The 15,485-nt window shown below is 49.7% G+C and overlaps 2 protein-coding genes across 5 annotated transcripts in view; one reads left to right on the forward strand and one right to left on the reverse strand.

The window, feature by feature from the left end:
• TEKT5 (tektin 5) overlaps positions 1-292 on the reverse strand; it is a 49,482-nt gene extending 49,190 nt beyond the window's left edge. Inside the window, exon 1 of the mRNA XM_027610291.2 lies at positions 1-292. The gene's annotated coding sequence lies outside the window, so the exon portion shown is untranslated.
• Positions 17-15,485, forward strand: part of NUBP1 (nucleotide binding protein 1) — a 25,093-nt gene continuing 9,624 nt past the window's right edge. For all 4 annotated transcript variants that reach the window (XR_003522937.1, XR_003522936.2, XM_027610292.2 and 1 more), the window contains exons 1-8: positions 17-110; positions 189-293; positions 2,100-2,233; positions 8,716-8,784; positions 11,137-11,169; positions 11,757-11,847; positions 12,491-12,645; positions 15,340-15,450. Coding sequence is in view for 2 of the 4 variants with exons in the window: in XM_027610292.2 (XP_027466093.1) it covers positions 92-110; positions 189-293; positions 2,100-2,233; positions 8,716-8,784; positions 11,137-11,169; positions 11,757-11,847; positions 12,491-12,645; positions 15,340-15,450 (717 nt within the window). In the remaining 2 variants the exon portion in view is untranslated. The remainder of the gene's footprint in view (positions 111-188; positions 294-2,099; positions 2,234-8,715; positions 8,785-11,136; positions 11,170-11,756; positions 11,848-12,490; positions 12,646-15,339; positions 15,451-15,485) is intronic.

Raw genomic sequence — 15,485 nt, forward strand, 5'->3', positions numbered from 1 at the left:
TTCGCGCGGCTGGAGAGTCAGATTGGGCGCCTGGAGGCGGAAATACGTAAGGGCAGGTTCCGGTGACCGCGGAGACGTCGAAGGCAGCCGAATGGAGGAGGTGCCTCAAGGTGAGCGCGCGGAGGGGGCGTGGGTGGCGGGGCTGAAGGGACAGGAGCCACTTTAACTGTGACCTTGTGCCCGCGCAGGCTGTCCCGGAACCGGCAGCGCCCAGGCGGGCCGAGGGGCCTCATGTCAGGGCTGCCCCAACCAGCGGCTCTGTGCCTCCGGAGCCGGCGCCGCTCCCGACCCAGGTGAGGAAGGGGCAAGGCCTCAGCCGGAAGTGAAGGGCGCTAGCCGGGAAGAGGTGGGACCGGGAGGCCTCTTAGGAGGGGTGGGTCTAGAGGAGGCGGGCTGTGGAAAAGTCCGGAAGAGTAGAGGGAAGTAGTGGGATGGGGCGGAGCCTGAAGGACTATTGGCTGGTGTGGAGTCCAAGGCCGTCTCAGGAGGGCGGGGCCGGGAGAGGGGTGGGGCCAGAGGTTTGAGTGACAGTGACTGACGGGTCTGGTGGGGGCCGTCGTCCTAGGAAACAGGGTATAGACTTTGAACTGGGGGTTGCTCGGGAATATTCTTTGGACAGAACTGTCTTGATTTTGAAAAGGATTGATTCTCCCATTCATTTAACAGAAATACGTATTCCCTTGGGCACAGTGCTCTGTGCTGGGGATACAGCTGCAGTTTAATAGGGGAGACCCACCATAAACAAGTGAGCAAGCAAATAAATCATCGCAGCATTAAGTATGACCAAGGACAAATCGGAGGGTCGGAAGGACTGGGGATTTACCAAAAGGATCTTAAAAAGCAGGAGCCCAGGAGAATTCTGAAGGAGTTCGAAGAGGGAGTAGGGTTTGATTCCTGGGTCCTGCAAAGAGTATGACCTTGAGCGAGACTTCTCCGGTCTCTGAGCCTCCATTTCCTTATCCAAAATGGGGCGAGGGGCCCTGGCTGGCTCAGTCCACAGAGCATATGACTCTTGATGTCAGGGTCATGAGTTCAAGCCCCACATTGGGCTTGGAACCAACTTTTTTTTTTTTCCTTAAGATTTTTTATTTATTTGAGAGAGAGTGCACTCACAAGCAGGAGAGGGGGAGAGAGGAAGAGAATCCCAAGCAGACACCCCATGGAGTGCAGAGCCAGACCTGGGGCTTGATTCTAGGACCCTGAGATCATGATCTGAGCTGAGCAGAAACCAAGAGTCAGACACCCCTTGGAACCTACTTTTTAAATATGGGGCGGGTAGAGTATTTACTTCATGGTGGTATTTTAAGGAATTGAAGAAAGGTGAAATGTTGAATGCATAGCAAATGTATAATCTGTGATAGTTATCTGTGACTGGTCCTCATAAATGCCTGCTATTTGTCAGGGGTTCTTAACCTTGGCACTACTGACATTTGGATCTGGATAATTCTTTGGGGTGGGGTGCTGTCCTGAGCATTCTTAGACATTTTTTTAAAGGTTTATTTGACCGAGAGAACACGAGCAGGGGGAGGGGCAGAGGGACAGGGAGACAGTCTCCAGCAGACTCCATGCTGGGTGGAGCGCAAAGCCCAGCAAAGGTCTCAGTCTCAGGACCCTGAGATCATGTCCAGAGCCAAAACCAAGAATCGAACACTTAACCGACTGGGCCACCCAGGCACCCCTCATTGTTAGACTTTTAGCAGCACCTGTGGTCTCTACCCACTACATACCGGTGGCACCCCTTCCTTGTGACAACCAAAAATGTCCTCAGGCGGATTTTGCCCCCAGGTTGGGAACCATTACTATGTGTGAAACTCTTCTGGAGCTGAGAATATAGCAGTGAACACTTCAGACAGTCTCTATCCTCATGGAGCTTAGGTTCTAGGAAGAGGAGGCAGACAAGTAAACCAATAAACAAGAAAATTTCGAAGAGGATAACAGCTTTATTTTCTTTGTAGTACTTATTGCTGTCATTGACTAGGTGGTATTTCACACACAGTCCCTTGAAAGAGCCCTAAGGATTTAGCTCCTACTAGTCCATTGGAAAAGTGACACTTGAAATTTAGTCAGGGGCTTCATCACCTGATTTGCTTTCTTTGCAGCCATAGAAGAAATCAAAGAAAAAATGAAGACCGTGAAACACAAAATCTTGGTGTTGTCTGGGAAAGGTGGTGTTGGAAAAAGCACGTTCAGTGCCCACCTTGCCCACGGCCTAGCAGAGGATGAAAACACACAGGTGAGTCCTTAGGAAAAACTGGGAGAGGCTCCTATATGAGGGTGTGTGATGATTTCTGGAGAACTGATTCCTTAGACTAAGTTGAATTGGTCTCTTGGGAATCTAGATCCTTGCAGAGAGGAGGAGGAAACGCATGGCAGCTGTGCAGTGAAATGAAGTGTTTCATTAGATTCTCTAGCTATGAAAATGAACAGCAGGTGTACATTTCTCTTGGCATGCTGATCATTTTGTTAAGTTCAGACTTCTTTCTCTTAGCCCCTTTCTGCCTGTTTCTAGGCCAGAGCCCTGCAAGCTATAGCCCATGGGCAAATTCAGCCCCTCTCTTGCCTTTTTATGGCCTGTGAGCTCAGAATGATTTTTACATCTTAAACATTTGCTTTTAAATTGTTTTATGGTATCCTTGATTTTGCTCATAAAGCCTAAAATACAGTTGACCTTTGAACAACATGGGTTTGAACTGCATGGTTCCGCTCATATGTGGGTTTTCTTGTAGTGCTATAAATGTATTTTCTTTTCCTTGTAATTTCTCTTAATATTTTTTCTCTAGGTTAGTGTAGTATAAAAGTACAGTGTGTAACAATGCACAAATATGTGCTAATCGACTGTTAACTATAAGACTTCTGGTCAACAGGCTATTACTGGTTAAATTTTGGCAGAGTCAGTAGTAGTACATGGATTTTCCACTGTACAGGGGTTGCCCCTCACCCCCGCCTTGTTCAAAGGTCAAGTGTATTTTCTGTTTGACTCTTGAGGAAGAAAACATTTGCCAACCCCTGAACTGGGCCACTCACTGGTGCCCAAGTATACACGTGAGCGTGAAAACTCCAATTGCCCAGTAAAAATCCAACTGCTCTCTGGATTTCGGCTTTAATGAAAAGTATGGTATGATGAGGAAGAAAAAAATACTTTCTATCACAAAACTCGAATGGAAATTTACAGTACCTGTGATTTTAAAAATACATTGGGTTGTTCATGGGACTCATGATAATTTTGCATTGACCTTAGAAAAGTGATCCCAGTATTCACTTTGATTACCACTTGATACCTGATAAAACCATGAATACTGCGGTTTCTAATTTTTTTTAAAACACAGAACACATTCCGTCTTTGTTTTCTTCCAAAATGAAATTTTATTCAAAATTCCAATGGAAAAAAATGCTTACACATCAGAACTGCTAGAGCAGCACGCATTCTCTTAGAATCCAGCTATCCTGTGGGTTGACCCCTGAATCGAGAGACCTGGCTGAGGACTTGTGTGCTGGCGCTGTGCGTGGCCTGGGTTAGAGAGCCTGCTGCTCTCTGGATGGGAATTGCCAACTAACTGTCCTCTTGTGTCTCAGGACGCCGTTCAGGGCATGCAGAGGAGTTCTGCGTAACATAGGCAAACAGTTGTGTTGTGTTCATGCTGTTTCTTCTCATTTCAGTTCTTCCCATGGTCGTCATGCCTTCATACACTGACTTATTTCTGAGCATTAATTTTCTTAGGCGTTTCTGATACTGAGTTATTTTTATATACAAGGGTTGATATTCAGTTCAGATTTCTTTTCTAACTGATAAATGGCCCTTCACTTCTGTTTAAAAAAAAAGTGCTAAATGGGGCTGTAAAGGTACATTTAATCTAGTACTGAAATTTCAAAACTGTCGCATATTGCCCGTTATATTTTGAAACTCTAAAAGCTGGATAAATTTCAGTGTTGTATACCTGTAGTAGGTAAACCATTTCACGTAAGCGTGAAATAGCACCATAAGATCTTAACGTAAGGCTTGATTTTTCTCCACAAAAAAGCCAGCTACAGTGCGCAGAGGATCTAGCCCACCATTCTTACATGTGCTCAGGACACTGAGATGAGACACCTCGCCAGTATCCAGGAACTCCAGGAATACAGTTCTCAAATGTCTGGATTAAGAAATTAGAGTTTGTTTCAGGGCTGGGCAGACTTTGTGTGTGAAGAGCCAGATGGTGAATATTTTAGGTTTTGCTGGCCCTACAGTTTGGCAACTGTTTAGTCGTGCCCTCAAACAGGAAAGCAGCCATAGACAGTCTGTACACAAACAAACTTGGCTGTGTTCTAACAATTTTTTTAAATTTTTATTGTTATGTTAATCACCATACATTACGTCATTAGTTTTTGTTGTAGTGTTCCATGATTCATTGTTTGTGCATAAGACCCGGTGCTCCACGCAGAATGTGCCCTCTCTAACAATTTTATTGTCACTGATATTTGAATTTCATAGAATTTTTACATCATGAAATAGACTTTTTTTGATTCCCCCCCTCAGCCTTCTAAAAATGTAATAACTATTCTTACCTCATGGGCTGTACAAAAACAGGTAGCAGGCTGGGTTTGGCCCCAGGTTGTAGTTTACTGGCCCCTGGTTTGGTCTGTAGCACCAGAAACACTGGTGCTGGCTGCGGAAGTGCATCTGTGAAGGAAGACAGACCTGGGCCAAGCCCCAGCCTTCTTGAGAGTGAAGAGGCTGAACTTGGTGATCCGTAATGGTTGGCTTTCCTCTCTCTCACCCAGGCTCTGAATTCTCCCTTATTCCTCATTTCTGTTCTGATCATTTTAGAATGCTGGAGCTGTTCCTGCCGGCCTGCCAGTGGCTGAGGTGGGCTTCTCTGAAATCTGGTATCCACCATCGAAGATGTGCTCTAGGGATTTGGGACAAGGGTGAGAAGCTTGTGAGGGACACCTGGGCTTAGGGAAGGCGGCCTCTGGACTGTGGTGGGGACGGATGGAATGTGTGTATGGCAGGCAGTCTGGTGGCACTCCTCCAGTGAAGGGGACCAAGGCAGAGGCTGAGCCAGAGCGGGGAGGCTTTGAGTGACCTGGTAAGACATTTGGCATGCATAGAGGCAGGGTTTGAGCATGGCTTTAGGAACATCACAATGACAGCTGAGTGTGTGATTGGGTATCATTAGAGGGGACAGGACGCCAGTCGGGAGATGGTGTCCGTGTCTCCGTGAACAGCGACGAGCACCCCGATCAGGGCAGTGGGTGGAACAAGTGCGAGGGGACAAAGGCGGGCGTAGTTGGGACAGTGGAAGAAGCAGGGCCTCACCCCTTCGGAGAAGAGGGGTGGTCGGAGCTCCGGCTGAGCATTTGGGGCATGGTGGTGGGTACGGTCTAGCCTGGTGGCCGGGAAGACAGGCTTTGGAGAGAGACTGCCCAGGTTCACATCCCAGTTCACCCACGCCACTTCTGTGACCTTGGGCAGGTTACCCGGCTCTCTGCCTCAGTTTGCCCTGTAAGACGAGAGTCAGGAGCAAGTGAGGTAATGCACGTAAATGTAAAATGCTTAGCATGGTGTCTGATGTGTAGTAAGTGCTCAATAAAGGGCTGTGATAGCAGTCACTGGTACGTTACCACTTACTGGAACGTGGGGGAGAGGTGGTGATTATTTCTGCTGTAGTGCCGGGTTTGTAGCCCACCCCCACCGAGTACAGTGCTGAGCAGGTTCAGAGTCCACTTGTTTATTTTTCCTTCGGTTAATCAACAGTCTCCTGCCCTTTGAGGCTCAAATGTGCATTGGCCAGTTGGTTGGCCGAAAACTGATTGTTTCTCTGAGAGAGTATTCATATCATCCAGAATGCTCTTTGCTTTTGGAAGCTGTCGGGCACATTTTATTTTGTGTATGTGTGCACGTGAATTTTTTTTTAAATATAAAATCCTAGTGTATTACTAGTTTCAGGGTAGAATTTAGTGATTCATCAGTTGCGTACAGCACCAGTGCTCATTACATGAAATGGCCTCCTTAGTGCCCATCGCCCAGTAACATGCCCCCAGCCACCGTCCCTCCAGCAACCTTCGGTTTGTTTCCTAGAGTTAAGAGCCTCCCTTTCTGATTTCATCTTCTCTTATTTCCCTCCCTTCCCCTGCGTTCCTCTGTTTTTTTGCTTAAACAGCTCACTGAAGATGGGCTCTAACCAGGCCAGATGCAAGTAACCACTGGGAAGAGGGAGCTATTTATGTATGATGGCGCAATATAATTCTATTGTGAAGTAGTTGCCTGGACTTCGCAACTAAAGGAAAACGTGCCATTCAGTGTGGAAATACGGCTAGAGAAGTTCGTATGTGATAAGAACCTAGGAAATATTTTAAATATTTATGAAAACAGATTTAAAATGAAGAACTATGACTATTGTACAGTTACTTTCCTCACTGAGGACTCTGAACATCCCTGTATTATTTCATGTGTACTGAAGAACACATGATGGCTTACAAAAAAAAGAAGTCCGCACTTAGGAAAGTATTTCCTCACAGATCCTACTCATGACTGAAAGTGCCCCTGTGTCCAAAGGGTGCGGGATATTGACAGACAGTAGACTCTTGAGTCTGCCTGGTTGATTGATCTCAAGTAGCACACACTCCTTCCTTGCCTAAATTGAGGGAAATGCCTGGTCCCTTTTCTGTCTGCTGTCTGATGGAAGCTCATCCCTAACTCTGAGCAGGGCTGTTCTGTGTTAACGCTCAAGGCAGGCAGGTGTCCAGCAGCTCGTTAGCAAAGGGCGTGAGCCAAGAGGGAGCAGAATTGGGAACCACCCCCCTGATTAATGACAGGCAGGCTGGGGGTGTGTGAGTTGTGGTAAAGGGGGCAGGAGCCTTGATAGTTACACCTGAGCTGGGAGACACCACAGACTCACATGCTGTTTTTCCACGGCAGAGTCACCTGCTCCCACAAGTGACCCGTGGGTCGTCTTGCCTTGTGATCTGAAAGGCGAGCTATAGCACTAACAGGTCTGCTCTAGGGCCTTCCGGACTGAAGTTTCTGAGGCCCATCTCTGGGGCTGATAAACCTTGGAGCCGGAAGGGGCCTGATGATCTCCCGAACACTTGTTTGACAGAAGCTCTGACAGAAGCAATTTGTATGAGGTGACCCAGCCTTGGAGTGCCAAGAGTCAGGACTAGAGCTCACCTCCCAGGACTACTTCTTAAGGGGAAGTTTGGGGGTGTTGAGTATGGGAAAGTTTTGGATCCTGACAACACCCTTTTCCACGACTCCCTGGCTGGGAGAGAGGTGTGGCAGAGCCTGTTTGTCAGGTTCCTGGCACCTTCCACAGAGGCCCTGGTAAGATTTACTCAGGCACATTTCTCTCTGCTTGGGTTCTCTGGTCTGAGCAGAAAGGGAATCCAGTTGGATGGATATTAAGGTAGTGACAGGTTCAACAGGAAGCCTGAAAGGGACAGGACGCAGGGCCCCTCAGAGGTCTGCATAACAGGGACTTGTCATAGCCTTTTTGGGTACCACCACGGGAGTGAGTGCCCGTGATTTGTTTCCTGCATCGGTTCCCTCAAGATTCACCCCCTTGGTTGAGCATAGTTCCTAGAAACAAATTGTCCCCGACAGAAAGGGCACGGAGACGGAGTGGCTAGAAACTGAGAGCACTGTTAAGTCCGTTAGGGTTATAATAATGGTGTAGTTTTCCGAGTCGTGAGGCTCTGAGGTAAAATGTCTGTGGATCATTAACACACACCAGCCTTGTGTGTCAAGAAGGCGAAGGAAGTCAGGTTGTCAGCCTGAGTATCTTTCTGTTGCATTCTTCAGGTGGTCCAGCAGAGGGCGGGGGAGGCAAGCGGCTGATCTGAGGATGAAAAGTTTTCCTGATCACGGGTGTGAGGAAGCAAGAGGTAGGGGTTTGCAGGGAGCAGTGAAGAGAGAAGCAAGAAACCAATTTAGGGCAAGTTAAAAAGTTACCCAGACGTGCTGCACTTTGGATGCTTGATATTTGAGCTTTCAAGATGAGTATTAACTCTTCTCTTCAGAGGGTTCCTGAAGACTGTCTCAGACCTCATTTATCACACCGAGAAAGCAGGATGTTTGGGGTGGAAGGAGTGATTGGAGGTTGCACAGATCACTAGCAAAGAGCTTTTCTAGACTTCTTTCAGGAACCTTCCGTCATTAACCTTCAGGATCACAGCACAGTGGGGCTCGGGCAGAGCCCAGTAGGAGGTTGCACTCTGGCCCTCCTCTGCAGGCCCCATGGGGTAGTGGAAAGAGCCCTGGTGTTGGAGTCACCGGGCTTCAGATTATGTCCTGGCTCTGCTGCTTGCTTCCTGAACGAGTCCTTGGGCCTCTCCAACCTCCATTTCCTCTTCTATAAAGCCAGGATGATGATACCCACCCCTCAGGCAAGTGGTAAAGGCCGAGTGAATGGTGGCTGGACCTGAATCTTTAAGGGACCTCACGCCGGGTCTGGAAGATCACCCCAGAGTTAGGCCAGACATAGGGGATGAGTGTGGAAAGCCGTGGTGTTGCTGTGCTCTGCCAAGCTCTTTAGGAGTCTGAGACTGTGTGGCCATGGCCTGGAAGATACATGTTGGAACTCCCCCGAGATTCCTCTCGGTCCTTGCTTGACTCCATTTCTTCCATCTTCTCCCCTTCCTTGTTTCCTCAAGAACCCTCTTTCCCTCCCAGTGGTGCATATCTGAAAGATTGTACATTCAGTCAAGTCACTGTTCTGGTCTCTTCTTGTTTCCCAGGTCGCTCTTCTGGACATTGATATATGTGGGCCATCAATTCCCAAGATAATGGGACTGGAAGGAGAACAGGTAATAATGACAGTAGGAACCGCAGGAAAGTATTCTCACGGCACACCCTAGCACCAGATACTACTCCCACACAAAGGGGTCAGCAGAGCCATGCGTTTTTGCGCAGCCGTGCTGAAACCAGGTGAACGTTCACCAGTCCGTCTGTCTGCCTCAACGACCACCGTGAGCTTGGGGGGTTGGGACTGGATATAAAGTGCACCCACATCATTTGACAAGCATCAGTTTCAGTGCCTTCTTAGAGGGGAAGGGAAACAGCAAGTAAAATGCAGAAGTAGGACACGGAAACTTCGCACTGCCTCGGAAAGCTAGACCAGTTCTTGCTAGGGGTCTGTACCCTGGAAACAGGGAATGTTTTTGCCCTTGTTGTCACCCCTGGGGAACTGAGACTGTGAGGTGGCAGAGTGACGGGTGGGGACAGGGCCACAGCACCACAGCAGTCCGTGCAGGTGCCGGTCCCCCTCCCCCCACCCCCCCGGGTGGCAAGAAACTGTCCCAGAAAGGGTCCCGCTCAAAGGCAGTGCACTGAAACAAGGCTGGGGGGCTAGGATGTTCCCAGGGTGTCACATGGGTTCGTTCATTACGTCATTGCCGAGCCCTGCTGGGTGCTGGGGTACAGTGGTGCAGGAGGCAGATCAAGCCCCCGGCCCTGGTGGGAGGCGGCAGCTGATAGTAGAAAATGAAAGCTGGGTAAGGGGACAGGGCGAGCCAGGGTGTGGTCAAGGGCACCATGCTGTGGAGAGCGGGTGAAGAGCCTTCTGGGCCACGGGAGCAAGTGCAGGAGCGCCGAAGCCGGCGTGTACTCCAAACAATGACTAGTGGCGGAGGGACAAAGGGAGGGTGGCTGGACAGTAGCCAGAAGCACGCAGGCCAGCCTGTGGACGCTGCTCAGGGCTTGGGATAGGCGCCGAGGGGGCTGCGAAGGGTGCGACGCTGTCCAGGGTGGAGGCAGAGCTGCAGGGCGCCCGCCTGCGCACGCACCCACCAGGAACGAGAGGTGTAGCAGGCGCCCGCAGCGTGGCCGAGCACCTGCTTACCTGTAAGCACTGTCCAGCTAGCCCTGACTGCACCCTTGCGTGAGCGTCCTATAAACACCAACATTTTTACGTGGCGAGAGAACAGAAGTTGTGCTATTTTCTTCTACACCACGGGTCATTTCCTTTATCCCTCTTTCAAGCCTGCTACCATGGAGAATGAGTTTAACTAGGAACGAAGGGTAGTGGTTACATTAAGAGCTGGGTGAACTAGGTGCAGACGGTTAAGCATAAAGCTGTGGCGATGAGCACAGACTCAGGCTTGGAATTGTTGAGTCGCTGTAGAACTTCTGAAATGGATGCGGCATTGCACGTCACCTGTATTGGAATCTAAAAAGTACCTAAAAATGGGAAAGACCTTAAAGCCAGTCACCCAAGACAACATATTCTAGGGTTGCATTTCTGGGAAGTGTCCAGAACAGACACATCTGTGGAGATAGGAGATGGGGGTCATCTGGGGCGGGAGGATGTGGAAGGATTGGGCATGACCGTCACGGGGCGCAGAGTGGCTTCCTGGAGTGATGAAAATGTTCTCAAACTGCTGGGTGCCCAGCTCTAAGAATATCCCAGAAGCCAGTGATGTGTACGCTTTGAACAGGAGACTGGTGTGGTATATGAATCAGGTCTCCACAGAGCTGTTTAAAAAAGTAAGACTGCAAGAAAACGGGCTTTTTGTTTCAGCCACTAGGTTGCTCTAAAACCCACTTGCTAAGACTGATGTGTAGTTGGAAGTTGAGTCAGTTCTCGTCTCACGATGAGAAGGCGGTGCAGAGTGGAATGCTGGTTATTACTGAACACCTGCTGGAAGGAGAGAGTCTGAATCTCGAGGTGGCCCCATGAGCTTCCTATTGGCCCCCTCCTTCTGGGGGGTGCAGCAGACCAGCACGGACACTCAGGCCGCGGACGGGGCAGGTTCTGGGCCACCTGTTTAGTGAAGCAAACCCCTTTTACTCCTGGAGTTGCAGAGGTGGCCTGCATTTCCTCGGCAACGCCCCCACCCCCCAAGTCCTGTCCCACTTAAAACCTACCTTACACCCCAAATTATATGTGAACTCAGCCAAGCTTGGTTCCCTGTCTGGATCTAAGCAGTTTCAAAATAACACAACCTGGGGGTCGGGAGGGGGTAGGAAATACAGCTTCTTTTACCCACTGCCTCGCCCCTAGCTGCTCACTCTCTAGTAAGAATTGAATGGGTGGCATTTAAGACAATGAATTGTATTTTCTAAAACTGTCTTCCTAATCTGTAAACCTTTGTGGGTGAGAAGTACGCCTACGGTGCCTCATTTGTAACCAGTGAATGTCGGTGTTCGTGTTGTCACAGGTTCACCAGAGTGGCTCGGGCTGGTCTCCGGTGGTGAGTTTTCACACCTTTGCCTTATTTGCAGGGCAGTGTGCCCTGGGTCATGTGTTGAGAACGGATATGGTTTGGGCTGGCAGCACCTTCCTCAGTCCAACTGTTGATCCATCATCGAGTATTGTTGGGGGCATTCTTCTAGGCTCAGGGAACACAGGTAAGGTCAGGGATTGGCAGACCGTTTCTGTAAAGGGTCAGATAGTACGTATTTTCAGTGTATGGGCCATACACTATCCACCATTATAGCGTGAAAGTCGTAGTATGTAAATGAATGACCGGGGCTGTATTCCTGTAAAACTTTATAGAAAACCTGGGGTTTGGCCCAAGGGGCCACAGTTTGCCAGCCACATGAGGGACTGCTGCCCTGGTTCCCGCACTGCACCATATGGCCCCGGGGTACCTCGTTCCAGTCCCCCAGTACAGTAACCCTTCTTCCCCCGAAATGATTTGTGGATTCAAAGAATGAATAGGCCCAGAGATCACACGGTCACTTTGTTCTCAAAATGGTTTTGTCAGTCTGAGCTCCGATAAACGACAAGGAAGTGCTATGTGCTGTGGTTTTAAGTGTTCTTGGCTTCATCCTCCAGTTCGTGGAAGACAATCTGGGGGTGATGTCAGTGGGTTTCCTGCTCAGCAGTCCTGACGACGCCGTTATCTGGAGGGGACCAAAGAAAAATGGTTTGCCACTCTGCTTTTTCTCTGTGAGCACGATCTTCCAAGAGCAGAACTGCTTTAGGTTTCCTTTTCAGCCTGTCCCATCAGGATGGCAGTAGTCCTCTGCTGGACTTTGCAGAGGATCATGGTTAAGCATCTGGTTGCCTCTGTCTTGGCTGTTTGAAGAGAGCTAATAAAAATAGAGAGCTGATAGAAATTGTTTTATGTCTACTGCGATTGTTTCTGTATTTGAAACTTAGGTAACCCTGAAATTGTTTTTACTGTGGTTTTATAATAGCTTATTTATGTCCAGGAAGTGTGTGAGGTGAAATCCTAGCAGGTTGGTTGGGCATGGAGGCTTCAGGTAACCGTGCAGAAGTGTCCTTTATAGGGCAGAGTTCCTCAGCCTTTGCACTACTGCCTTTTGGGGCCAAATAATTCTTTGTTAGGGGTGGGGTGGACTGCGCTCCACATTGCAGGATGTTGGCAGCACCCCTGGCCTCTAGCCACTAGCCACTAGATGTCAGTGGCACCCACACCCCCATCGTGACACCCCTGATTTAGACCACAGGGCAGGTGTACGTGAAGATCACAAAGTGCCTCTGTAGCTTGTAGATAAGGAAGAGAGAAAAGGTCTCAGCGGCTTACCTGTGTGCGTTCTCTCCAGGCATGATCAAGCAGTTCCTTCGTGACGTGGACTGGGGAGAGGTGGACTACCTCATCGTGGATACCCCGCCTGGCACGTCGGACGAACACCTGTCGGCCGTCCAGTACCTGTCGGCGGCACACATCGATGGGGCTGTGATAATCACCACCCCTCAGGTGAGCAAGCGCCCCAGGGGAGCTGGCTCCAAACTTGGCCGCGTCCAGCCTTGAGGCCCGTTTCTCGAAGCAGCTCCTGGAACATGTGCTCCAACAGCCCTCAGTGTGGATCCCCAGAAACTTTGTTAAAAGCTTTATGTTTGGTCCAGGCGTTTGCTGTTCACAGGTAAGCATTCCACTGTTATTTATGTCCACAGGTGAAAGTAGGAGTGGCTCATAATTGCCTTCCATATGTCCTTCACAAAGCCAGCAAGACCCCTGGTGCCATTCCAATCTGGCTTGTCCCTTGTGGTCACGTCACCCTTACTGTGCTCACGCAACCTGCGTGCTGCTTCCGTGCACCTCGTCCAGTTTCCCAGCAAGCTGGCCTGGGGTATAGACCAATTTCTGGATAAGCCGCTGCAGTCCTTGCTCCTCCTTCAGCAATGCCCAGCTCCTGTACCAGTCACCTAGAGGCTGTGCTGAACCCAAACTGAGGAGAGCACAGGAGTGTCCTCTGGAGCGAATCCACCAGTGAGCAAACGCAGTCCGGTCTGCAACGGGCTTTATTATCGTTGCCAAGAAAGCAGTAGATTACTCTTTTCAGTTGTACCTTTTGCCACGATATTCTTCTCCACTCCTAAGAAAGCACAACAAAGGAGGCTTCAGTCTGTCCGTGAATCAGTCCATACCACCCCTCGTGTTTCACCAAACCTTTGCAGAGTACCAGCTCTGCGTGGGCCCCGTGCCAGGCACCAGGGAAGCAACAGGCCAGTTCTCCCTCACGGCCTGTGTGGCTCATGGAGGAAGGTGGGTGCCGGACACGAGGCACACACGGGGCTCCAGCAACGCGTGAGAGGCACCGTGCGCCACGTGAAGGTGCCCGGGTTGGGGAGTGCTATGACGGGGTGTGTGTGTGACATCACTCTGGTGCCCTGTGGAGAGGGTCTTGGGGGCACATGGAAGGGCAGGACACTACTTAAGTGGCGAGAGTGGGGAGCACCTGGCCCAGGGGGTGGTAGTGAAGATGGACTTACTCTTAACAATGTTTTTGAATTTTTACTGAGTGGGCCCCGCTCTAAACCAGCAGTACTGTCAGGGGCAGGTCGCGAACAAATTACCTAAAAGGAAAAGAATCTATTTGGAACGGAGCACTGTGATGTGGGATGTTGATAGTGGGGAGGTTTATGGGTAGGGGGGCAAGGGGCACACGGGAACTCTTTCTGTTCAGTTTTGCTGTGAACATAAAACCACTCTAAAGTCATCTATTAAGAGACAACAAAAATCCAGTTGGCACAAAGGTGGCCTCTCCAAAGCCACATTTTACTGTGAAAGCGAGCATGGTGTCCCCTTTGGGTTCAAGAGGGAAACAGACTGAGCAGATGCTGGCCTTTCTCCAGGAAGCCGTGGGAGGATGTCCTGCATTTGGTATTCTTCGTGTGGAACGTCTCTGGAGAGTGTGACTTAAACACGGTCACCCACCTTCTCAGAGCCCTTCCCAGCCACTGGCAGAGGCAGGCGGCTCTCTTTTGGGGGTCCTTTTTGACAAAGCAGGGGCTTTACTTGACCATTAAGGAGAGAACCGCAGAGGTGCAGTGAGATGCAGAGACTAATACCGGTTCACACCAGCTTATTTTCTAGCTAAATGCCTTTTTGTCTGTACCTCAGTCTCAAAGGGACCGAGAACCAAATGTGTGTGTCAGGAGAAAGAGGCGACTCGAAGCCTTGAACCTTTGGGAGCCCAGGAGTGTCAGGGCCACCGAGGCTAGGGGAGCACACAAGTGTGGGGTGTGACCGTACTTGACAACAGCAGGCTAGGAATTGTGTGTCTGTGATCCCATGACCCGGGGAGAAGTAGAGAGGGTACCAAGCCAGGATGATACGCTACTTACTGTCGAAGGCGCTTTTGGAGTTCACAAGTGAATTTGATCTAAATGTGGCAACATTCCTTATTTTCTTGTCCATCAAGTTGTTTTCATTCATAATAGTCTAGATCAGAGATTAGCGAACTTTTTGTATAACGGGCCAGATAGTATTTTAGGTTTTGTGAACCACACGGCCTCTGTCGCAAACACTTGTACCACTGTAGGACAAAAGCAGCCAGTGATAATATACAGAGGGCCGGGCGGGGCTGTGTCCAGAAGTTTCTTTAGAAAAACAGATGAGGTCGCCTGTGTGGCTCAGTCAGTTAAGCGTCCAACTCTGGGTTTCGGTTCAGGTCACGATCTCCAGTCAGGAGATCAAGCCCTGCGTAAGGCTCCGTGCTGGGTGTGAATCTGCCTGAGACTCTCCCCCTCACCCACCCCACCCCCCGCTTTCTCTCCCCGCCCCCATGACTAAGTCTTAACACAAAAACATCCAGACGGGACCCGCAGGCCATACTTTGCTGTCCCGCTGATCTTGAACATACGGCACAGTTTGGCTTGGTGTATATTGATGAGAAAATAGAACATGGGGATGTTGTAAAAGTCATTTTTCTGTGTATTCATTGTAAGTTTGCCATTTGGCCATTCAGGTTTATCCTTTTAGGATGTGGGGGGAAGTAGCCCCTAGAACAGGTCTCAGCACATGGTTGGCACTAGAGAGAGAACTTGGTACGTCTCTAAGGCTTTATGCTGGTGAACCCACTGCATCGCACCAGCCATCCCTGCAACCACGCAAACATTCTTTCTTCCACTTTGACTTTGAAACAAATGGTCTTTTGAACCTTGATAGGAGGTGTCCCTCCAGGATGTCCGGAAAGAGATCAACTTCTGCCACAAGGTGAAGCTGCCCATCATCGGAGTGGTGGAGAACATGAGTGTCTTCATCTGCCCGAAGTGCAAGGTGGGAACGCAGCCGCCCATGGCTCAGCTAAGCGG

The sequence above is a fragment of the Zalophus californianus genome, chromosome 10 (genome assembly GCF_009762305.2).
Source record: "Zalophus californianus isolate mZalCal1 chromosome 10, mZalCal1.pri.v2, whole genome shotgun sequence".
NCBI lineage: Eukaryota > Metazoa > Chordata > Mammalia > Carnivora > Otariidae > Zalophus > Zalophus californianus.